General features: G+C 36.0%; 3 protein-coding genes and 1 pseudogene across 4 annotated transcripts in view; all 4 read left to right on the top strand.

Moving 5' to 3' along the window:
* Positions 1–25,399, top strand: part of LOC125856358 (putative late blight resistance protein homolog R1A-3) — a 410,366-nt gene that overhangs the window by 164,965 nt on the left and 220,002 nt on the right. The gene's annotated exons all lie outside the window — the stretch shown is intronic.
* Positions 1–25,399, top strand: part of LOC125856360 (putative late blight resistance protein homolog R1B-16) — a 190,711-nt gene that overhangs the window by 18,333 nt on the left and 146,979 nt on the right. The window lies entirely within an intron of this gene.
* LOC125856361 (putative late blight resistance protein homolog R1B-16) overlaps positions 1–25,399 on the top strand; it is a 43,797-nt pseudogene that overhangs the window by 1,102 nt on the left and 17,296 nt on the right.
* Positions 4,171–6,604, top strand: LOC125856362 (putative late blight resistance protein homolog R1B-12). The gene is made up of 2 exons (XM_049535893.1): positions 4,171–5,737; positions 5,822–6,604. The coding sequence occupies exons 1-2, from the start codon at positions 4,171–4,173 to the stop codon at positions 6,499–6,501; spliced, it is 2,247 nt and encodes a 748-aa protein (XP_049391850.1). The 3' UTR covers positions 6,502–6,604.

The following is a 25,399-nucleotide window of genomic DNA, read 5'->3' as shown; positions in this document are numbered from 1 at the left end:
TACAAACAATTCTCTTCCAGGATATAACATCCCTTTGTTTATACATGCAGATTTTTCTTTAGCTACTTCTAAAGAATCTTTATATTTATAGAACTTAAGAGATGATTCTTCATAAGAATCATGTTCTTTCGTGAACATATGACTTTTCATAAGAGTCATGTTCTTTCATGAACGACTTTTCATAAAGGTCATGTTTTTTCATAAACAAATGACTTTTCATAACAGTCATGTTCTTTCAAGAAATTTGAAAATCACTTCGAACTTTTATATTTTATAAAAAAAATCATCCTTTATTAATTCCAACTAATATTTATCTACCTCCTCTGGAAAAGTTTGAATTATCTATTTCCTCCAAATCGGTGAAATTGCAATTAATGTATTGTTCTTGCCATATTGTTATTTAGTTGTTGTTGATTGTTATCAATTATGTTGTAAGGTTATTTTTTAGCGGAACATGTTTATTATAAAATGATAATACAAACTTAAATGTATTTTTAATAATTATTAGAACTTATATTATGAGTAAAAATCATATTTTGGAATTAGTCAAATATTNATGTTAGAAAAAAATGGTAGGAAATATAATTGAAGAAGAAGATGGTTCTAAGGCATGTATCATTTTCTTTAAAGAGATATTACCCATATACATATTGGGGTAAATACAAACAATTCTCTTCCAAGATATAACAAAGCACTTTGTTTATACATGCAGATTTTTCTTTAGCTACTTCTAAAGAATATTTATATTTATAGAGCTTAAGAGATGATTCTTTATAAGAATCATGTTCTTTCATGAACATATGACTTTTCATAAGAGTCATGTTCTTTCATGAACGACTTTTCATAAAGGTCGTGTTCTTTCATAAACAAATGACTTTACATAACAGTTCTTTCAAGAAATTTGAAAATCACTTCAAACTTTTATATTTTATAAAAAAACATCATCCTTTATTAATTCCAACTAATATTTATCTACCTCCTCTGGAAAAGTTTGAGTTATGATTTGAGTGACAAAATCGAGAAAAAAAAACAATTTGTTTTAGTGGGTTATAATTCATCCCGAATCGATGACAAGTTTGAGTATGCAATTAGTGTATTGTTCTTGCCATATTGTAATTTTGTTGTTGTTGATTGTTATCAATTATGTTGTAAGGTTATTTTTTAACGGAACATGCTTATTATAAAATGATAATACAAACTTAAATGTATTTTTAATAATTATTAAAACTTATGAGTAAAAATCATATTTTTGAATTAGTCAAATATTTCAAATGCATGGTTAAACTTCACCAAAAAATGATTTACCAAGAATATTTAGAAATTTGGAGCCAAACGCTAGTTTAGATTTTAGGATCATTGAATTCGTTTCACTAGTCAAAAAGTGTATCACATACAAAAAATTAATTATACCATATAAAACCACAATCTAAATCGTACATATCCATTTTTAACCTAGTGTTAAAAGTCAAACATGTGTTTGTTGTTTAGTCGCTTTCAAAATTTAACAACATATTCATGTGAGGGAGAGTGAATAGTAGCACCTCAAAGTTGTGGAAATATCTTTTTGATTTCACATTTGATATTCGATATTTGAATTCACACGTTCCACTTTGAGAGTAAAATATTTTTTACCAAAGGCATGTTATTTGAACTCAAAACATTTAGTTAAAGGAGAAGACTAACCACCATTCTACCACAACTTTTAGTGATAAGGCCTCCCCTTTTACTACATACCCCTTTTAGTACTTGGCTTCATCTGATATATATGACCTCCAACTTTGGATGTGAACCAATAGACACTTAAACTTATTAAATTGAACAAATAAATACATTCGTTTTACGTGATATCCTACGTGACAATTTTGTGTCTTACGTGTCGTCCTATATGTATTATGACACGTAGGATGTGTGTGTCTACTTATTCAATTTTATACAAATTTAAGTGTCTATTTATACATATTCAAAATTAGAGAGCATAAATGTCTGCTAAAGCTAAATTAAAATACATATTTATGTATTATGCCTTTATATTTTTTCCCATGTAACTAACTAAATTTTCAACATAAATAATTCATTAATTAAACGGAGAAGGGCCTAAAATACCCTTCAACTATTTGAATTGGTACAAAACTATCCTCCATCCACCTTTGGGCCCCCAAATACCCCTGAAGACGTCAATCTTTTGGCTCAAAATTACCCTTATGTCTAACGGATCATACTCATAATTAAGGTGGATGGAGACAATATTGTACCAAATCTCACAGTTTAAGGGCATTTTAGGCCCTTTTCCATTAAAATAATTTAAAATTACTTAATATATAAGCACACATGATTGATTAGATTTTGAATTTCATAGTAAGTTAAAAATAAAAAAAAGGTTATACATCTACTCTCTATATCCCCCCCGCCCCCCCGCCCCCCCCCTCCCTCCTTCACTTCCTTTCTCTTCCATTTTTATTTTTTTCTATTTGGATCTTGTCCATCATTTTATTTATTTTTTCAATTTATAACAAACGAGAAAAAGGAGAAAAATAATGATGCATTCATATATAAATAATTAGTTCAATAAAGGCTGACTTAATTAAGCAAATATGTATGAATTAATATTGCATTTTTCTTTTGTGTGTGTATCCGAAATTCAAAATAAAAGAATAAAAATAATCATTTATCTTATCCCCACCCTCATCCCACCATTACAATAGTATAATTTAAAGGAATATAAACATGTGAGTTCATTTCAAATTTGAGTCTCGGATATCCTAATTAAGAATGAGAGATAAAAAAGAATAAAAGAGAAAATGAACAAGACATTTGGATAATTGATAGAAAATTTTATATTAATAAAAATAATAATATTTTTTAGATGGACAATTAGTCGGGGTGAGTATTAATTTTAGTTGGATCCCATTTTATGAGTATGGATTTTAGTTGGATCCCCATTTATGAGTTGGATTACGTTATAATAAATTGAGGTTGATTTAAAATAGGCCAATAGGAAGATATCATGAAATTAATTATTTTCTCAATATCATTTTCAAGTATATTGGGTCAAAGTATGAATCATATGTGGTTTTATAATAAAATAAGAATTTTAAAATATGCTTTTTATTATTTATTTGAGAAGGGTTTAAATTTGGACCAATCACATTAAGCAACATAATAAATAAATATTTAATAATTTACTTTAAGGGAGCTATTAAAAATAAGGGCAAATATGAGCCAAAGGATTAACATCAAGGGTATTTTTGAGCCAAAAGGTGGACGCCGGAGATATTTTAAGGCCGAAAGGTGAATTGAGGGTAATTTTGTATCAATTCAAATATGTGAGGGGCATTTTAGGCCCTTACATTTTACCAAAAGATACATTTTTCTGGAGTTTTCCTAAAATAGACTAAACGTATCTATAGTAACGTTTTATAAATTATTATATTAAAAAATTTCAACCGAAAAAACTAACGGCAAACAGATTTAATGGAAGTATAAAATGTTACCATGAGGAACAATTTTCTGTTCTTAGTTTGACTATAAAATGTTACCATGAGGAACAATTTTCTGTTCTTAGTGTGACTAGTATACTCTTTAAAATGGTACACTCAGTAGATCAATATAATAAATAGCAAAAACAAAATAAAATAGATTTAAACCTTGCACTACTCCTAACTAACAAAGTTTCTTTACAAGCAAAATTCAAATCCTTTGAACTTTTACTAGAAACACTATTTATACGATATTTATACATTGCAACATTTCATCTTCTTCAATGATTTGATTATTATTTTTCATTTCGACCAACTCAAAACTTCTATTAAACAGTTCCAATTTTGAGATATAAGTTCCGCTCAATGTTTTAAATCTTTGGATATATTTTACATTCGAAATGATTTACGTTTGCAATAGGTTGAGTTTTAAAATTTGAGCTTCGAAACTCTTCCATGGCGGATTATTCCAGTAACTGAAAGAAACTACCCTACGTAAAAGTGTAATGTAGGGGATGTATTGGTTTTATTCATCTTGATTACATATTGGTGACACATAAGAATTGACATGTTATGTTACTTTGTTAAAATTAATGTTTTGCTTTGGGTATTTTTTGTCATCTCTAAATTATGAAATAATGTTGTTTTCATTTATTTATTTTTATGAAAGATGGCAAAGTATTTAAGTCAAGGCATGGAAGTTGTTGAGACTTGTGGAGAAGGAACTCTTTCTTCTGCAAAGCCTTCCAACATACTTAGTATTACATCAATTTATGATGATGATGAAGTTGTGGGTTTTGAGAAAGATTCAGCTTTTATAATGAAGAAATTGACACAAGGAAAGGAGCGGGATGTTATCTCCATCTATGGAATGCCTGGACTCGGTAAAACAACTTTGGCAAGAAAGGTATACTGCAATCCCGATATTGTTTATCACTTTGATGTTAAAGCATGGTGTGCTGTGTCGCAAGCATATAATAGGAGGATGTTATTGACTGAGATTTTCAAACAAGTAACAAATGCTGATAGCGAAATCGAAGAGGACGATATCATAGCTGACATGTTGCGCAAGAGTCTAATAGGAAAGAGATACCTTATCGTGTTAGATGACATTTGGGATGTCGAGGCATGGGAAGATTTGGAAAAATGTTTTCCTCAGGGTGAATATGGAAGCAAAGTAATGGTCACAACACGAATTGAACAAGTGGCTAAGCAACTTCAGCACCACGGTGATCCTTATTATCTTACATTTCTAGAGCCCGAAGAGAGTTGGAAATTATTGGAGAAGAAGGTATTTCGAAGAGAGAGTTGTCCCCCGGATCTACAGGAAGCAGGGTTACAAGTCGCCACACACTGCAAAGGATTGCCTCTTGTGGTTGTCCTGGTTGCTGGAATTATTGCAAAAATGGAAAGGAAGGCATCCTTGTGGCTTGACGTTGCCAATGACTTGAGTTCCATTGCTTTAGGAGAGCAGAGCATGAAGGTAATACAATCCAGTTATGACCATTTAGAAGACCACTTGAAGTGTTGCCTTCTTTACATGGGATTGTTCCCAGAGGACCATAAGATTCCAGTGGATGATCTGCTGAAGTTGTGGATGGCTGAAGAGTTTGTATTGAATGCCGAAAGAGAGAACATGGAGGAAGCATCTCTAATTTGCTTGAGCGATTTGCTGAACAGAAGCCTAATAATGGTCTCCGGAATGAGAATTAATCGTGATGTAGAATACTGCTCACTTCATGATGTAGTGCGTGAGTTCTGCTTGAGAAAACTCACAGAAGTCACTTATATGCATTCCATGGAATCACGGTTATGCATTTATATTCATGATGATCTTGTTAAACAATTAGATCATTCTGAATACAAGCTGGATAGGATTCCAATGCTCAATTTCACAGAAACAAATTCTTTGGAGTTCATTGTTCATCCAAAATACAATGCATGGAATAACCAATATTCAAATCCTTTAGATTTACTTGTTAAATTAAGATTTGTTCGGGCATTGCATTTGATGGATGTGGAATTGCCAAATTCATGGGCTACTGCTATGGAATCGCTAACTCAGTTGAGGTACCTTGCACTTTTTGTCAAACATTTTGAATTGAAGTGGATATCACACCTACACCATCTCCAAACTCTACAGCTCAAGTCATACAAGAAGTTACACCTAAAGGCTGCTACTTTATGGGAAATGAAGAAGCTAAGGCATATGAATATAGACAGTTTTTCGGTGGTATGGGAAGACATTAATGACGAAGGAAGTTTTGAAGAATGTTCAACAACTATGCTAAAGAACATGAAGACTATTCTTCAAAACTTCCTTCGTCATTGTCTTCCCATACCAGAATGTTCAACAACTATGCTAAAGAACATGAAGACTATTCACACTTGCAATATATTGTTGGATAATAGGAATCCAAGGTTCTGGTGGAGGTTTCCAAATCTTGAAGAGCTCAGCTTCTGCATTAACGGTTTACCTAGTTGTTCCTTGTTTCCCTTACAGCAAGTTCATACTCGCCTTCATTCTCTTTTTGTGCAGTTACCTGACCATATTTTCTGGAATACATATGGATGGGAGAGCTATTTTGTGTTCCCTCCAAATCTTAGGCATCTGTGCCTTACTGGCTGTTTCTTGACAGAGGAAATGGTTTTAAACATTGCAAGATTGAAGAAGCTTGAGACTCTCAGATTAGAGATGGGATTTCGTTGGACGAGACGTGGGGGTTATTGCTGGGACATCACAAATGTGGAGTTTCCGGCACTCAAATACTTGACATTATTCAGTATGCAGATAGTTGAATGGAAAGCCTCAGATGATTCCTTTCCTGTGCTTGAGGAGCTATCTATAGAGTCTGCTCAATACTTCAAGGAGATCCCCCCTAGCTTTGCGGATATTCCAACACTAAGACTTATTCAACTGACTAACTGCATCGACTCTCTAGGGGTTTCAGCTATGAATATCAAAAGACACATGGATGAAATGGCAGGAAATGACCGTCTCCAAGTTGTTATAAAACGTATTTAAAAGCTGCCCTATTTCCACTTCTGTACTGTACAAATTATGTCTCCCTGTCATAACTTGTGATCAACATAATTTTTCCAATAAGGCAGAAGTTTGTGAATCATTTGTATCAGCATTTTATTATGTATAACGCAAGTATTGCCAGTCTGATCGTCACCTTGATTAGCGATACGTCTGATCTTATTAAATTTTTTTGTTAATAATAAAGGCGAAGTGCTTCATTTCGCAAAGTTCAATAGCAAGTTTGACCCTAGATTTCTAGCATGTAAGATATAACTAAAAAAATAAAAGATAGAATCCACATACCACATACCAAGGTTAGACCCGTACTTATGTCTGGACGGTTTGAATTTTGAGAGTCAAACAATTTTAGTTTGACTATGAATTTGAATATAAAATCTTCATATTTTTTGAAATAAAATTTATATACTTGAAAATTACGTAGAAAATAATATAGTCAAATTAATTGCCAACTCAACATATTTTATGAAAAAGTTACTTTTAAAAATAGACTCGTTTCTAAGAATTTAAAAGGTACCACATGATCGTTGAGATGAAAAATAATAAATAATACATAAAGGGTGTGTATGGTATAAAGGAAGACATTTTTTGGAAAATGTTTTTTCAATTTTTTCATGCTTGGTTGGCTTAACTGTTTTCCAAATCAACTTATTTTCCTTCAAAAATTAAGGAAATTTTTTTAAATGTGAACACTCAAAAAAATTAGAAAAAGATTTATGTATTTACGTGCTGATATTTCCCACAACAATTATATATTTTTTAAATTTCGGTTACCATCAATTTAGGGCAACCCTTTAGAGCAATTGGTCTCTCTGTAGCCACCCTTAACAACGGAAGGTGAGATTTTATTTTATTGTTTTTTTAAAAAAAAATTAGGTTTCCATTTCTTCTTGTGCTATTTCCTTGCTGATCATTTGTATTAATATTCATATTTTTTTAAAATCATCTAACAAAGTTCAAATATTCATACTTTTATGTCATTTGGTTTCTAGCTTATCCAACAAAGTTTTTTTACAACCAAAATTCAAATCCTTTGAGCTTTTACTAGTGAAGTGATACTATTTCGGATTCATGAGACAAACAATATAAAACAAAAAACAAGAAATCTTTATTCTTTTGGAATCTGATCTATTAAATATAAAAAATCAACCAAACAAGAAATTGATGAATTAGGAAAGCTGATACCGGATCCAAAGGTTAATTTACGGGTTCATAGGAACCCAATAGCTTTAGCTCATATCTCATATGTATATGTATTAGAATTTTGATAAATATTTAGTTGTGAATCAGTTAATATTGTGTATTCATTTGAGATTAATGACAATTATAATCTTTAAATTCTAAATCCGGACTAGTTTTAAGTTTAAAAACAAAAGAAAGCACTAATGAAAAATCACTATTTTCCCATTGAAATTTCCCATTGAAAAATGTTTAGTGGTTATTTCCACAGATATTTTAATTGAAATGGTAAGAAAAGAAAAAAAATAATAATAGTGTTTTTACATGGAAATGTTAGGAAGCTTCCCAGTATTTCAGTGATAATCTATTTCCCACCATGCGTTTTTCCGGTGAACTGGTTCAGTGGGGAATGGATGGGAAAATCATGTTTTGATAACACAAATTTCTTATTGATTCGCAGTGGGAAGAACCTTTGTTTTTAGTAGTGAAGATAGTTGTTTGAAGCTACAAATTTATGCAAAGGAAAGAGAAGGGGTCGATGGATGTAGCATGCTAGTGGAAATCATGAATGTATTTTGAATAATAATGGTGAAGGGGAATAGAGAAATTGTTCATATGTTTCATCTGAAATGAAGGGAACTCTTGTATATCCATGTTGAGCGCATCTCTGGCTTCTCTGGACTCTAGGTAATTGCTGAATATATTGTTGGACCAAGTGAGGTTATTACAAATAAGTTCGCAATTCGATAGGCTATCAATCACTTTGTTACCTTCCCTGAAGCAATGTCTCACACCTATTTCCTCAAATAAGACTTTTACATGTGGCATTACTTCATTTTATATTTTTTGTTTTGATTTTTTTTCTCTATAGTATGAATATTGTTAAAAGTTCATTTTCTCCATCTATATGTAAATTCTCTGTAACTTTCAATTGATTTTTGCTTTATTTTTTCTAAGAAATAACGATCAGGAACAATCTCCACATTGTAGGCGAATCATTCGATAAAGTCCTTAGCTAGAGCATTCCATCTAGGTCACTGTCTTGTTTCATGAGATGTAAACCATTTCAGAGCCTCTCCACTCAGACTTCGGCTAAAAAGCCGCATTAATAAAGCTTCATCTCTTCCAACTCCCACGAGCTGGTCACAGTAGGCCCTCAGGTGTGCTAAGGGTTCCCTGTTCCTCCGAAGACGTCAAATTTTGGCACCTTAAACCCTTTCGGGAGGTCTAGATTCGGATGGATGCATATGTCCTCATAATTCAACCCGGCGACTTCAGGAATGCAGTACAAATCTTTCATGCCTTTCGGTTCTCTTCCTTCATGTCTAGTTTGGCGACCTCTTCCTTTGACCTCCACTCTCTCTCTCGTTCCTCATAGTGGTCGAACTCAGAACAATTGGCATAAGGCTCATTGGGGACTGAGATTTAGAAAGTGGCTTTTTGAGGTAGGGGTGGAGCAATGGAAGGACTCTGGGCGTTTTGAGGGGTTTGATAGTTCTGAGGGAAGGTATGGGGACTGGTATGCTGATTTTGGTGGTGGAGGGATGTGTACGGGTGGTTAACATTTTGGTTTTGAGGGGGCGGACAAGCCTGGAGGTTGGCATTTTGAGGAGGGAGTGGCGCTTGGGGGTTGGTACTTTGAGGAGGAGGTGGTGTTTGGTAAGAGGCGGAGGCATAATGGGGATTTTGGGTGGTTAGGTCGATGGTTGAGGGATTCTGAGAAGGATTTGAGGGTGGGTTTTGGGCTTATTCCGCGTTTGAAGGAAGAAAGTGAAGTGGAGGCCTTCCGTCTGCTGGAGCATTGAAAGCAAAAACCAAATTAGGCAGATCTTGCCTTCTCTACATTTCGATCCGCATCTCAGTGATCTATTGCATCAATTGCATAATTAGTTCGTTTTGATCAGCAATGACGGGCTGAGCCACGACAACATTGGTAAGGCCAATCTCTTCATTGTTGTCACCCATTGTTGGCTTGCCTTTTCGAGAATTTTGATCGGGGAATGAATATTTGAGAGCTTTTGATCTTGTAAAATAAGGGTGTTCAGCCAACTTATCAACACATATCAGTTCTAACTACCTGTAGAAGAAAACAACTCAAAGCAAATCTATTAGTTTTGATTCAGGACAAATAATGCAAAATATCACATAGAAGGCATATAAACACATAAGAGTTGCTTCGTTTGAGAACATGTTAACCCACAAATAATGGGGACTACTTTTGTGAACAAGCAGGAATTTGTTCGTTTTATTTTGAGGCTAGTGACTCAAAAAAGTTAAATTGCATTGAACTAAGGTCTTCTTGCATCTCTCGGCATTTGTTGATGTGAATTTAATGTTTCTTTGTAGAGTGAAAAGGGGGGGAAAGAAATTTTTTAAAAGATAGGGGTCGGTCCTTGAAAGGCTGCCTATGTATCTCCCAAGGAGAATTCAGGCCCTACATAGTTCGAATACAAGAGGAAATTCTCATTTTCATTCATTCATTTGATTGATTACAAGGAAAGTGAAAAGAAAACATGTGATAAAGCTTCTAAAACAAAGATTGTGCCTTCAGAAAGGCTTCTTCTTCTGAATCGTCAAAGCACTTTAGCTACTACATGGTCGATCAAGGGAGAAGCTCAACTTGGATCCTTCCCTTTTTAATTAGGGACTCCAGATCATAGCGGAACCTGAGATACATTCCAATGTTGTGATCTATGGCATCGTGATAAGGGCACGATTTCTAGATTTCAATCCCAACGGGATCAAATGTTTGGTCATCGATTTTGATAGGGGTCAACACCCCCTTTCGAACCAACTCACAATAGATATCCAACAACGATCTCTTAAAATGCATGAAAAAGTGAAAATAGAACACAATATGCTCTGTGACTGGTACATTGGGCTCCGGTTGGTTAGATGTAAGAAGAGTGTTGTCACCCCACATATGGGGGATTTTCCCAATCCTGATTAGGTTGCGGATCTTGGCCTTAAGCTCCACACATCCTTCTGTTGTATGCCCATTTCAGTCTGGATGGTAGGCGCATGTCTTACGTACGTTTCCGGCTCACCCTTGGAAGTGGTTCCCTTGAGGGGTTTCAGGATGCATTCGGTCTGAAGACGCTCATAAATGAGAGCACATGGGATGACTTTTGCTCCCACGCTATATTCCTGCAGATATGCCTTGAGGGTGATTTTCTCGTTCCCTTCTTTCCAACGTCCCTAGAAAGGAGGCATGTAGACGATTTCTTCCTTGGGTTCTTCTTCTATAGCTTCAGATCCAGTGCCTTCGGGACCACTGACGTTGGCCTCTTGGTTGAAGAAAGAGTACTTTCCACGTAGCTTTTGAAGCCTTATGTTTATATCATTGTTGAAGACATTGTGTTCCTTCCGCATAACAACCGTCTCTTCGTTCATGATAGCATATCTTGTCATCTTAGCCGCCAACTCCACGTCTAGTGCTGCACTTTTGGCTTGCACAGCTGCGGTGGTTAGTTCTATTTCTATTCTTCTTTGTCCCATTTCTCGAATCTCTTGTTTGAATCGACGTAATTTTATTCTTAAATTCTCATCAGTCGTCTTCACCTCGACATTCTTGCCTTTTTCCATTTTAGCAGTTATTTTACCTTTCCTGAGATGATAGAGTAATGTTTTAGGATTTGGTAGTAGGATTTTATTTCTGGCTGAGAAACTCAAGACTCATGGAATTTTGGTCGGACATTTTGGTAGTGACTTGTATTTGGCATTGTAGAGATTTTTTTCAGAAATTTTTTGACAAGGGGTAGGCTAAAAATGTCCTCATTCAAAGCAACGTACCACATAAACAGTTAAAGCACACAAGTAAATAGACAATTATTGCGTCCTAAACATATATGTGACCTTTTGTGCCAAGAGTAGGCCTAGCGAATTGAAGGATGTATATGTCTTTTTAGGCCAATTCATTATCCTCAAAATATTTCATTAATATCATTCAAAAATTGTTTGACAAACATAAAATTAAGAAAATGAGTTCGGAAAGTAAATTACAAAACAAAGTACAAATAAAGCAATCCTACGCAGGGGATGATAACAAACTTCAGGCTCGTCCTGATCCTTCACCAAGTCTAGTCCTCTTGACAATGTTGACCTCTACCCACATGGCATATTTGTTTGCCCAAAGGTGATCTCTTGCCAACCGAGCCCCTTCTTGATGTCTGAACCTCTCGACCGACTGAATCTGATGTTCCATGCTATCATCTAGTTCTGACATGCATTGCCTGGCTCTTCGCAACTCTTGCTTCAACTGAGTTATGACTTCGGCGTCTTCTAAATGTCAATGTTGATGATCCAACTCGTTCTTATCAAACTTCACTTGGAGTCAACGAAGTCGAACTTGATGTTTGGCTCCAACATCTACAATAATATGGGGAACATTTCGAACAGGCTCAATAGTTCCGACAATGCTCTTCTTTAACCATTCCTTGTAATCCCCAGAACATTCAGGACGAAACCTATTTGACACCAACTCATCCAATACCCTTCGAGTCTTTCATATTCTACGTATTTGTTCAGCATAAGAGATTTGACCATTTTCGTGATCGGTTGCAAATTTCCTCATGTCTGCAGTTTAGGGAATCTCATGTTTCCCTCCTAGTTATCTAAGGACTCGACCGGGAGCATATGGTCCAGTCCCTCTCAATCCGGCAAATATCAAGTAAGGGACCCCTTGCGCTCGAATCACCATTTGCTTTGTCACAACCAAGATTTTGATTTACCACTGCACATTTTCTTCTCTCAAACTCTGAAGTCTCGGATACCAGAATTCTTAGCGTCTAGTCTTGTTGAAATGATTACGCTGAACCCACTAATTATGACTTTCAAGTCTGTTCAGTCGTTCCAAAGGATCTGGTTCTTTCAGATTATGAGTTTTTATCAAGTGTCTCATCATCCACCATTGAAGTATCAGATTGCATCCCTGAAAGAAACGTTCGCTGATTTGACTCTTATCTAAAGCCCGATAAATGTCGACCAGAATCATGGGGGCCAAAGTGTAGTACTTTCTTGCAGACCCGTAGCCTACTCCATTAAGATATCATGAGAGACCATTACCACACTTGGATGAATAATGTAGTTTGGTCCTTGGGGAAATACCATTGTCCCAAGTAGGCATATTGCAAAAGCAAGAGGACGTGTTTCCTTCCATTTTTCTTCTGAGATAAACTCTTCTTTGAACTTTTCATAGGCTCTTGCACGTCCAAATCGGTAATATTGCTTTCGAAGTGGAATGTTTGGCCCGGGAAGCTTGTCCATCCAATCAGCTTTGACGAGTGACATGTTTTCTTTAATTTCGGTAAAATCCCATGTTTTTGGGAAAATGAGATCCGTATCGAGTTTGAACCTCCTTTTGTTGCACATCCGACACTCTCATAACTTGCAAGGACTTCTTCAATAGTCGGCGTCATTTCCACTTCCCCGAACTGAAATACCATGTTGTCGCTGTCCCAAAATTTAACCATTGTTCCAATCAAGTCGGGATAAACCACCATTTCCATTAATGACGGAAGATGGCCTATGTGTCTTTGAATTAACTTCTTGTCTTCCGTGTTCATAAATTTCCACCAAACTTGTAGGTAAGGATATGGTATGGTCACCATTCAGGTTCTCAAGGGCTCATTAACTGGGTTCATCCTACAAGAAAAACAGACAAAGGTAAGTTACCCCCACCCCCATATATAATCGATTTGTTTTAAAATACATATACATCTTTTAATTAAGCACATAAGCATGACTGTCTTTTATTGACCAATGGGTCAAATAGACACAAGGTGGGCTTCTAATGGGCCCAACACGTCTTGGGTGTTGGGTCAACTTAGTTCAGAATGAGCTAAATTTGGGATTTGGTTTCGCTCTACGCTAGGTGACTAAGAGTAGCTTTTGAAAGACCGGAAATCCAAGTGGACAACTTAGGCTGGAACTCACGACAACCATTGGACGTATGACGAACCAACAAATTACCGATCCTTTCGGAAAAGGGTTGAGTATAAAAAAGTCTGGTTGCGATTTCGCAAAACCATTCTTTAATATACTATACATACAAGAGAAAAATGTCATGAATGCAATGACAATTATAGCAATTTAAACACATTAAACACATATAAACAATTCAACAATTAATAGCAATTAGTCAAATAGTCAAATCTTATGGTTAGAACTTAATTAACTCCCCAACAAAGTCGTCATTTCTGTTTTACTCGAAAAAATAAAAGAAAAATGATTTATTTAGAAAAATCGACTAAACTTATGGTTTGAAGAGAAATCGATTTTCTAAAAGAAATAGAGTCGCCACTTAATTTTTAGTAAAAATCAAGAAAAAACTTATAATTATTTCAAAAGATTTAAACAGATAAAATCAACTGAAAATAAAAAGGGTTCGAGTTCAATGTACATTCCGAGAATATGTTAAGCCCTCGAAATGTCCGCTAACTTGCGATTGACCGACGATTTGACTAAAATGACTTTTGACTAACTTGAATTGATCAAGTAAGAAACTCATTTTTATCTATTAAGGGGGAATAACTAAATGGAGACTTTATAAAGGAAGTAATTTATAGGTTGGCAAAATAATGAATAAAATAAAGATAAGTATAAAATGTAAATATTTAATTTGAATATGAAAAGGAGAAATGACTATCTTTGGGAAATTAATTAAGTCAAATCATAATCCAAATAAAATGTTAGTCAAATACAATAATAAATAAATAAGAGCAAAGGAAAGGAATTCCCAAATCTGTTGAACCTGTCTGATTCTAAAAATTCCCAACATGAGTTTGGGCTTATTTAATCAAAATTTGCTGCTGGACCATTCTTTTGGGTCTTTTTGGGCCCATTTTGGACTAGACATGTTGTTGAAATTTCTTTAAGGCCGTTAGACCCATTTTGCCTTTGAAAACAAACTGTTGTACTTTCAGTTTTTGGGGGCTTTGTTTCTGCATTTTCAGAGCCTGCATATCACTATTTTGTCATGTATACCAATGTATACAACTATATATGTCACGTATACAACCTCATTTAGGCCTCATTTGAGTCTGAAAATTCAATTTTTCAGCCCCTATTAAATGCCTTTTAACTTGTATGTCAATTTCAAAGACTCGGCTGACTCGATAGAAGATAGAATTGGACCTCTAATGTCCAATCGATGAAATGCAAGGGAAATGAGTCTCCAAGGACTCGGGAGGAGCCAGTTCATGCATAGAAAAGAACAAAACAAGATAGAAATTAGTGATGGATCACACTTTAATTCTATACAGTACAACCAAGACACATAAGATAGAAATAAGATAAAAATACGTATGATTAGTTCACTATGTCAATGTATGCAAAAATAGCAAAGAAAAACATACAATATTTAAAGAACCTTCACTTAAAATTAAACTAACCCCCACATGATAAGATAGGATACTGAATGATGATTATAGATAAGTAATTAGACTAGGAATGTTCAAATGAATAATAGGCTTATGCCTAATTATCTAGATGAAGATAAATGATAAAGAAGCAACTATCACAATCAGAAATGGAGCAAACTATTGGAATTGGTGTCATTAAAATTTAAAAATGTCATATGAAACTAAGCAAAGACAATAATAAACCCATGCACTAACAGAATGGACTTGTGCATTTGACCATGAACAAATCAGTGGGCATGAGAAAAAAGTTGATATCAGTTAAATTTCCACTCAAAACAAAGGAATAACATCTAACTCATGCAAATCTCAAAGAAGTATGACTAACCTTAAAATTTAGTCACTAAACATTAAAATTCAATGAACCCAAATCAATTTAGTGAAACAAAAATACATCAGACCAATCCTATAAAATTAACTCATTTTTCAAGTGCTATGAACAGCATGCAGGGATTTGAAAGAAAAGAAAGTGCTGACAATTAAAATTAAAACTCAAGACAATAGGAAACAAAGGCTCTATTAAGCTTTAGCGAGATCAAAGAGAATCATACCACATTTTCGAAGCATTCTAAGGAAGCAAAGCACTAAAAAAAAAGACCTGCCGAAGCAACATTCATAGAGCTAAATCCAACAAACCTATTAATTCGTTCGACAACTTTAAGGATGCTCGACAAATAAAGAATAAATCTTAATCAAATTAAGACTTTAGTAAACTCACAAAGAATACTCAACGCTACTAACATCTGACACTCTGAAACAAAAGAAAGGTAGACATGGTGACCAAACTAACAACAAAGACATCATTCCGGCCATCTTAACAGATGTCGACCGAACAAGAATGAAGATCAATAAGAAAGCAAACTTCAGAAATACAAATGAAAGGAAGAACCAAACTCTTAATCAAAAGTATTTTAGGCATAAATCAACGCAAAGACATATTCTATGGTTCAGCAACACAACACATATCAACTTGCATCAAAACGACCGACCATTAAACGTCAATAATAAACCGAAGAAAGAAAGAAACATGTGAGTGAGGAAGAACAAGAAAGTAACAGTAAACTTCAGATTGCAAACAAAACATCGGCTTGTAATTACCACTTACCACATAATATAATATATTTTTTAGTAACTTATCTTCAACACCTCTTCTACATGCAGGTTGAACAGATGAAAGGAGTGTTATTATTTGAATTGCAAGCTAAAATTGTCCATTCTAGTTCTGAAATTTGTTTGAAAAGTTTTTCACATCATATATCGATCTATGTTGTCATGTATATTTCAGTCTTGTAATGCTGATGAATTTATGAGTTATTGTTAAAGTCTATATCAACTAGAGTTAGTTGGTATGGTGGACAATAGAGTTATTGCTTAGCTTGTCTTATAATAGAGGTGTTACAAGGGGGAAGGGATTAAGAGTTTAATTCACAGGGTTACAAGAGTTTGTAATCTGAATCTTGGTTGGATGATTAATGGAGTTGTTGCTGAAGTCATGTGAGACCGTTCGTGATTTTTTCCTCCCCTGAGCAAAAAGGTTTCCACGTAAACATAGTTTTTTATTTACATTACACATTACTTTCTGCATTGTTTGTATGTGTGTTAAGGGACCTGGTCTAGTTAAGTTATGATGGACTCATAAAAGATATCAAAACATCTCTAAAACATCTGATTTTCATGTACACAAATTATTACTGAAAAGCTCTAACAAAATAGCTCTGAGGGCTCAGAAATGAAAAAGCCTCAAAAGATATCTTAAACAATGTGACATTGAAAAGGGCGCTGGTTAGTTCAAATATATAGTTATTATTACTTTGTTGAACAATAGTTGCAAATAAGTGACAATTATGTTTTTACTGTTTCATTGAGTTAGTTAGTTTTACTGTTACATTGAGTTAGTTAAAAGTTGTTACCGTGATAAGGCCGAGTCAGTTAGAAGATTCTAGAAACTAATGGATGATTGTATAAGCCTATATATAATGTAAGTGATGAACAATGCAATACAGATCATTCATTTTCTCTTCTTCTCAAAGCTCCCATGTTCAAATACTTTTCTCAGCATGTTTTCATATGGTATCAAAGCAGGTTCACTGTTGTGCATGTAGAACAGGTTGTAGACGAAGGTTGAAGGAGAGTAGATCTGGAGAAGATTGTTGAGAGGTTCAGAAATGGCAGGTGTTAAGATAGATTGATCCATTGTATATAGGCCCAACAGATGCATCAAGTGCTACATTGATTCCTATCAAACTAATTGGATCAGAGAATTATGGAATTTGGAGTCGATCAATGAGAATTGTGTTGTTAGGGAAAATGAAATGTGGATTTGTAACTGGAGCTTGTAGCAGAGCACTGTACAAGGATGAATTGCATGAGCAATGGGAGACTTGCAATGAAATCGTCTTGTCGTGGTTGATGAGCTCTATTCATGAAAAAATTGTTAAGTGGAATTGTGTATGCAATTAGTGCATATGACGTATCACAAGATCTAAACGAGAGATTCGATAAGGTGAATCGTATGAGACTTTATCAATTGCATAGATAAATCAACTCACATGTACAAGGAACTGATTCAGTGTCGAATTACTTCACTAAGCTGAAGAATTTATGAAATGAATATAATGTTGTGGTACTAGCTCCAACTTGTGTTTGCCCAAAATCGAAGGACTATGCAGTCACCTGTATAAGCTAAGGCTCATTCAGTTTTTGAGTGGCTTGAATGATTTATATGATCAAGCTCGAAGGCAAATATTACTGAAAGGAGTTACACCTACTATCAATCAGGCATATGCTATGATAGTGGAAGATGAGATTCAACATTCAACATGTATGACTGATGTGGGAGAAAAGGTTAATCCAATTGCAATGCAGGTGAATAGAAGTCCAAAAATCAGTTATGGAAATCAAAACTACAAAGGAAATAAATGTGATTATTGTCATTACACTAGACATACTAGAGAAAACTGCTATAAACTGATAGGATATCCTACAGATTGGAAGCAAAGAAGGAGAGGAAACTACAATAATGGGAATCCAAGAGGAGCAGGTCAAAATTCTCAGTCTGGAGGATTCAACAATGGACATCAATATGGTAGTCAAGTCAGAACTAACTTTGCAGGAAATAATTCAAATGGAGAAACCAGCTAGAATGCATCACAAAGTCATGAAGGGAACAAAGAGGTTAATAATGTTGTGTTGCCCAAGACACAAGGATTTACAGATGGAGAATACAAGCAAATCATGGAGTTGTTGAACAAGGATCCACATGAGATGTAATAGATCAATATGTAATTTATGTCTACTTGCTTATTGTCTCTTGTAGAGTCACAAGAGTGGATCATAGATTGTGGTGCTACTCACCATGTGACAGCAAATAATAGTGTGTTTTCAAAGAATCATGAAGTGAGGGATAAGGTACATCTTCCCACTAGTGCTAAGGCAGATATATCACACATTGGAGAGGCATTTGTTTTTGAAGATGTAGTTGTGAAAGATGTGTAACTTGTGCCTGATTTCAAGTTTAACCTGATGTCAATGTCCAAGGACACTAAACAACTGTCCTATTTTGTCTCATTTTATCCTGACTTTTGTGTGTTTCAGGACCTTCACAGTGGCAAGGTGAAGGAGATTGGTAAGGAGAAATGAGGATAGTACATTTTCAAAGGTACACATGGAATGAAGGAAATTTCTAAGGCTCAAAAACAACAAAATTTGATTACAGGAGTAGTAATGCAGGACAACAAACTATGGCATAAGAGACTTGGCCATCCTTCATCTCAAGTTTTGAAGTCTTTAGTGTTTTTAAAGCATAATAAAGACATGTATTCTTTAAGTACTTGTCATGTATGTCCTTTAGCTAAACAAGCTAGATTACCATTTCCAGATAGTAAGAATAGAGAAATGTGTTTTGATCTTATACATGTAATCTATGGGGACCATATAAGACCCCATCTTTTGATCAGAAACATTACTTCTTAACAGTTGTGGATGATTGTAGTAGGTATACTTGGGTTCATTTGTTGCAATTGAATTCTGAAACTATTGTGGCATTCAAGAATTTCTTCTTAATGATCAAAACTCAATTTGTTGTTTCTATAAAGGTCATAAGGTCAGACAATGGCACATTATTCTTTAACTTCCAATGCAAAGAATTATTCCAATCTTTAGGAATAGTGCAACAAAGTAGTTGTCCTCACACACCTCAACAGAATGGTGTGGTGGAGAGGAAGCACAGACATATACTGAATATAGCCAGGGCTATCAGATTTCAGTCTCACATGCTTATTAGATTCTGGGGACAGAATGTTACTGCTGTTGTATATCTAATGAACAGGTTACCATCATCAACTGCTGGGGGTAAAAGTCAATTTGAGTTGTTGTTTTCTAAATGCCCTTCCTTATCTCATTTGAGAGTGATTGGTTGTTTATGTTATGCCTCAGTACTCCCAAGAGGAGATAAATTTTCGGAAAGGGATAGACATGCCATCATGATAGGGTATTTAGCAACACAAAAAGGATACTTACTGTTGGATTACAACACTAACAAGTTCTTTGTCAATAGAGATGTCATTTTTTAGGAACATATTTTTCCATTTGCCAAGAAGAAGGGTTCAAACAATTATTCTACAGACCTCATAATTCCTTATGTAGAAGAAGATGATGAATTGACTCCATCTTATGAGGTAGAGAATGATGATACAGGTTCAGACACAGTATTGGAAGATAATGCAAGCCTTGATACTGGTTCCTTATCAACTCATGAGACACCAACTCATGACAGATCAGTTCCTACATCACAAATTGCAGCCCAACCAGTTGAAGAAATCATTGAGACACATACTCTATTACATAGCATTTTTCCCCCAAGAAGAACCTCTAGAGTTTCTGAACAACTTGTTTGGATGAAGGACTATGCAACCCCTGGAAAAGGAAAGGGCACAAGATATCCACTGCTAATTACCTATCATATGATAATGCAACTTCCAATTATCAATGCTATTTGACTAAGTTCTATACATTAGTTGAGCTACAAAACTTTGGTCAGGTTGTTAAATACAAGAGATGGATGCAGGCGATAAAGTTAGAGGTACAAGAACTTGAAGATAATAATACTTGGAAGATAGTTGATCTACCTCCTGGAAGAATGCAATTGGCTCAAAATGGGTGTATAAAATCAAATATAAGGCAAATGGAGAATTGGAGAGGTTCAAAGCTAGATTAGTGGCAAAAGGATATAGTCAACAAGAAGGGTTGGACTATCATGACACTTTTTCACCTGTTGCTAAAATGGTGACTGTTAGATGTGTCATTGCCTTGACTGTTTTAAAAGGATGGTATTTGTATCAGATGGATATGTACAATGCATTCTTACAAGGGGATTTAGATAAAGAAGTGTATATGAAGATGCCACAGGGTATTAGGCAGGAAGGACAACACAAGTTTGTAGATTTCTTAAGTCATTATATAGACTTAAACAAGCTTCCAGACAGTGGAACATCAAGCTTACTACAACATTATTAAAGGCAGGATTCATATGGAGTACTTATGACTATTCTTTATTTACTTGGAAAAGGAATGGGGGAATGGTTATAGTCTTGGTATATGTTAATGATCTTCTCATTACTGGAGACAAAGAGCCTATGATCAAAGAAGCAAAGGAAGTATTGCATCAGTAATTTAAACTCAAGGATTCGGGAGAACTCTGTAACATCCGACAATTTGAAGTGGCTTTGAAGAAGCTTGAAATTGGAAGTAGTCATTTTTTTGGAAAAATTCAGAATCTGGAAAAAAATTTGGCCAAGTGTGGAAATCAGTGAGTTTTTGGCCAACTTTGAGTAGTCTTAACTCCTAGCTCAGGATGAGTTAGGAGTAGTTCCAGTTATGGTTGTGAAGCTTGTGGAACGATCTTTCCAACGCCACCGAGTTTGCTCGATTCCGAGTTTGTATGAGCGAGTTATGCCCTTTGAAAGTTGGGGCAGTTGGCAGGGAGTCCGTCCGAAAATTTAAGGGCATTTTGGTCTTTTCACAAATCAATTGTTTTGGTTATATTAAAGTGTTAGACTGATTTTAGATCAGTTTGTCTCATTTTTTTTTAAAGAGTAAAGAGCTAGGGCTTGGGAGAGAAGAGAGAAAGAAGAGAAGGAAGAGGAGAAAGAGAAGAACAATCAAGAAGATCATCGTGGATTTTCATCGGGGGTGATCCCTATGAAGGTATGTGAGTTCTTTAGTGTGGGTTGATCCTTTCCCCCACACACCAAGCTCATTTTATGATTTGAGAAAAGATTGGATTTGTTGTTGAAGTTGTTAGTTGTTGTTGATGTTGTTAGTTGTGTTGTGGAAGTTATTGTTGGTTGTGGGACATGATTTGGTTGTGTTCTTGAGCTGAAATCTATTATATATTGAGGGATTTTATGATCCTTAGTGTTGGTTGGTTCATACCCCCACACACCCACTCGTTTTTAATTCCAAGAAAAGATTTATTTTGGTTGTTGAAGTTGTTGGTTGTGTTGTTGAAGTTCTTGCTGATTTGGGACAGGATCTGGTTGCGTTTTTGAGTGGAATCCACTGTATGTTGAGGGGTTTATGACCCCAAGTGTTTGGAAAAAGAACCTTTGAGGTTGAGAGGGTTTAGAGTTGGCAACATGAAGGAGAAAAGTTGGGCAGCTTGCCTGAAGCAAGTCTGCGTTGCAGCTGTGTTCCCTCTGCAAACAAAATCTGCCCTGTTTTCAGAATTTAAATTTCAAAATTTTCTTAAGTCTAGCTGTCCTAAATTATTTCCTAAACATCATGGGGTCCTTCCAAACACAAATCATTACCCTTGAATTCATAATTCCAATTTAAGGAGAGTAAAGTTAGAAGTCAAGTGAAGTTAGTTTCCAATTCAAGTGAAGTTAGTTTCCAAGTCAAGTCGAGTTAGAAGTCAAGTGAAATTAGAAGTCAAGCTTAGAAGTTAAGAAGTTAGTTCAAGCAAGTCCTCCAAGCTTTTCAAGAGTCTTTATTGAACGCTTTAACTTCATTCTAAGGCTCAAGTTGCAAGTCAAGTAAAGAGTAAAGAGTCAAGAGTTTAAAGTTGAGTTCATTTTCTCAAAGTTATTAGGGAACTATGTATTCCCAAAGAAGTTTTAAAGAAATGTCTTTACATTTAAACAAGGTTGGAAACTGAGATTTCCAAAAGAGCCTTCGGGCTAGTTTTTGAGTAATTATCTCATATCAGCAGGAATAAATATGTTTTAAAAACATAAGAGCCAGAACATTTTTTGGGAGTAGTATCGAGCACCGAATTGGGGGAGCGTTCAAAGAACCCACAGCCCCTATAGAACCATGTTAGCCACCATGGGTCGAAAAGGATCATATTTTTTTAGATTAATCCTTTTCAGATTAGACTAGTGGATCCATTAGGCAGTTCAAGTCTTATACCTTTGGCCGGGTATAAGATGCTCTGGCAGAGTGAGGTCGATCACTGTATCATCACTATATCTCTTATGTGATGGTTGTCGATTAGAGAAACTTCCACAGCAGTTATTGTATTTTCATACACAGAGATTATTGTATTTTTATATACATCAGTTCATTGTATTTCTATATACATTTCAGGCTTATTGTATCTTTGTATACACACAGAGTTTATAGCATGTTTTAAACAGTCTTTCTTTATATCGCACTTGTTTTAAATTGCCTTATATTGAAAGAAGTCAGTCAGGTTGAGTTGAGTTGAGCCAGGTAAGCTATTTCAGTTTCNTTTTCCTTCTAGCCTTTGTTGCTTAGTTTTCCAGCTCGCATACTCGTACATTCCTTGTACTGATGCCAGTTGGCCTGCATCGTCTTATGATACAGATACAGGTACCCCGGATCAGCATCCTGCACGTCATTGATCCAGTTGAGCACTCCAGAGTCAGTGGTGAGCCTCCTTGCATTCCGAAGGACTCAATTATTTTTCGTTCTTAGTTTTTGTTTTATTAGGATGTTGCGGGGTCTGTCCCAACATCCATCTCAGTATTTTAGAGGCTTCATAGATAGACAGTCAGTCAGTCAGTTAGTTTTGAGTCTCTCATCTATGTATATATGTAAATATTCTATTTTGAGATTCGAGTTGCCTTTATGGCCATATTTTATAAATTAAGTTGTTTTGTAATATTGCATTGCATTGAGTTATTCTGTTCGGTTAGGTTTCCGCTGATTTAAGAAAGTCAGGCCAAGGGTTTGCTTGGGGCCAAAAATGGTCTCCGGGTGCCGGTCCCACCCAGGGTTAGGCTCAGGGTGTGACAAACTTGGTATCAGAGCACATAGTTCAAGAGTCCTAGGGAGTCTATGAAGCCGTGTCTGTAGAGTCCTAGTTATCGGTGTGAAGCGCGCCACATCTATAATTGGGAGGCTGCAATATTTAGGAAGATTTCTCATTTCTTTCACACTCATTTCATGCGTTAGAGTTGATCTCTAAAAAGTTTCTTTCTAATCCATGCTTGCGCATGTTTTCAGATAATCATGCCTCCACGAAGAGTTGGTAGAGGGCGTCTTCCTAGACGTTATGTTGATGAGCAAGAGTTACCCTATGCACCGGGAGTGCAAGATCAAGGGGAAGTTTCTAATGCCGAGTTCAGAGAGGCAATTAGATTGTTGAGTCAAGCTGTAGCTAATCAGATTGGTTAGCAAAATGGAGCTCGACAAGAATGAGCTGACACTTCTAGGATTCGTGAGTTCTTGGGAATGAATCCTCCGAGTTTCATGAGTTCGAGCACTACTGAGGATCCAGAGGATTTCATTGAGGAGTTGAAGAAGATTTTTGATGTGATGCATGTGGCAGATACTGAGCGGGTTGAACTAGCTGTGTATCAGCTGAAGGATGTTGCTAGAACATGGTTTGACCAGTGGAAAGGGGGCAGAGCTGAGAATGCACCACCTGCAAGTTGGTCCGGTTTTGAGGAAGCTTTCTTGGGGCATTTCTTTCCTCGAGAATTGAGAGAGGCCAAGGTACGTGAGTTCCTCACACTTAAGCAGGAGTCCTTGAGTGTTCATGAATACAGTTTGAAGTTCACACAATTATCCCGCTATGCTCCGGAGATGGTTGCGGACATGAGGAATAGAATGAGCTTGTTTGTTGTTGGGCTGTCTCGATTGTCGAGCAAGGAAGGTAGGGATGCAATGCTTATCGGGGACATGGACATATCAAGGTTGATGGTTTATGTGCAGCAGGTTGAGGAAGAAAAGCTGAGGGACAGAGAAGAGTTCAGAAATAAGAGAGCTAAGATCGGGAACGAGTCCGGGCAGCAAAGAGGTAATTCAAACCGCTCCTCCTTTCAGCAAAGGCAAAAGGGACCTACTCCATCGTCTGCTAGAGCAACTGCACCCAGATACAGAGGTGGATTTAATGTTCAGAATTCGAAGGACTTCAAGGCTAGACCAGCGCAATCTTCGGGTAGTGTGGCGCAAGGGAGTAGTAAGCCTCCTGCTTGCGCCAAGTGTGGTAGAAACCACTCAGGTATTTGTCGAGAGGGCTCCATTGGTTGTTTCAAGTGTGGTCAGAATGGACATTTCATGCGAGATTGTCCAAAGAATAGACAGGGTAATGGGGGCAATAAAGCACAGTCTTCTTCAGTTGTTCACCCAGACAGGACGGCACCTAGAGAAGCTACTTCTAGTACATGTGGAGGAGCAAACCGCCTTTATGCAATCACCAGTCGCCATGAGCAAGAGAATTCTCCAAATGTTGTCACTGGTATGATCAAGGTCTTCGCTTTTGATGTGTATGCTTTGCTAGATCCAGGAGCAAGTTTATCTTTTGTAACTCCTTATGTTGCAAATAAGTTTGAGGCTCTTCTTGAAGGATTTTGTGAACCCTTTTGTGTTTCTACACCTATTGGGGAGTCTATTCTAGCGGAAAGAGTTTATCGTGATTGTCCTGTTTCTATCAATCATAAGAGAACCATGGTTGATTTGGTTGAGTTAGACATGGTAGATTTTGATGTCATCCTAGGTATGGATTGACTTCATGCTTGTTATGCATCGATAGATTGTAGAACTCGAGCAGTCAAGTTTCAGTTTCCGAATGAGCCAGTCATAGAGTGGAGTAGCAGTTCAACAGTGCCTAAGGGTCGTTTTATTTCGTACCTTAAGGCAAGAAAGTTAGTTTCGAAGGGTTGTATCTATTACTTAGTCCGAGTTCATGACTCTAGTGTTGAGATACCTCATTTCCAGTCAGTTCCTATAGTAAGAGAGTTTCCAGAAGTTTTTCCTGATGATCTACCCGAAATTCCTCCTGAGAGAGAAATAGATTTCGGCATAGATCTTATTCC

This window comes from Solanum stenotomum, chromosome 2 (genome assembly GCF_019186545.1).
Source record: "Solanum stenotomum isolate F172 chromosome 2, ASM1918654v1, whole genome shotgun sequence".
Lineage (NCBI taxonomy): Eukaryota > Viridiplantae > Streptophyta > Magnoliopsida > Solanales > Solanaceae > Solanum > Solanum stenotomum.
The sequence above is the reverse complement of the archived record's forward strand: the minus strand, read 5'-3'. Positions and strand labels throughout refer to the sequence as shown.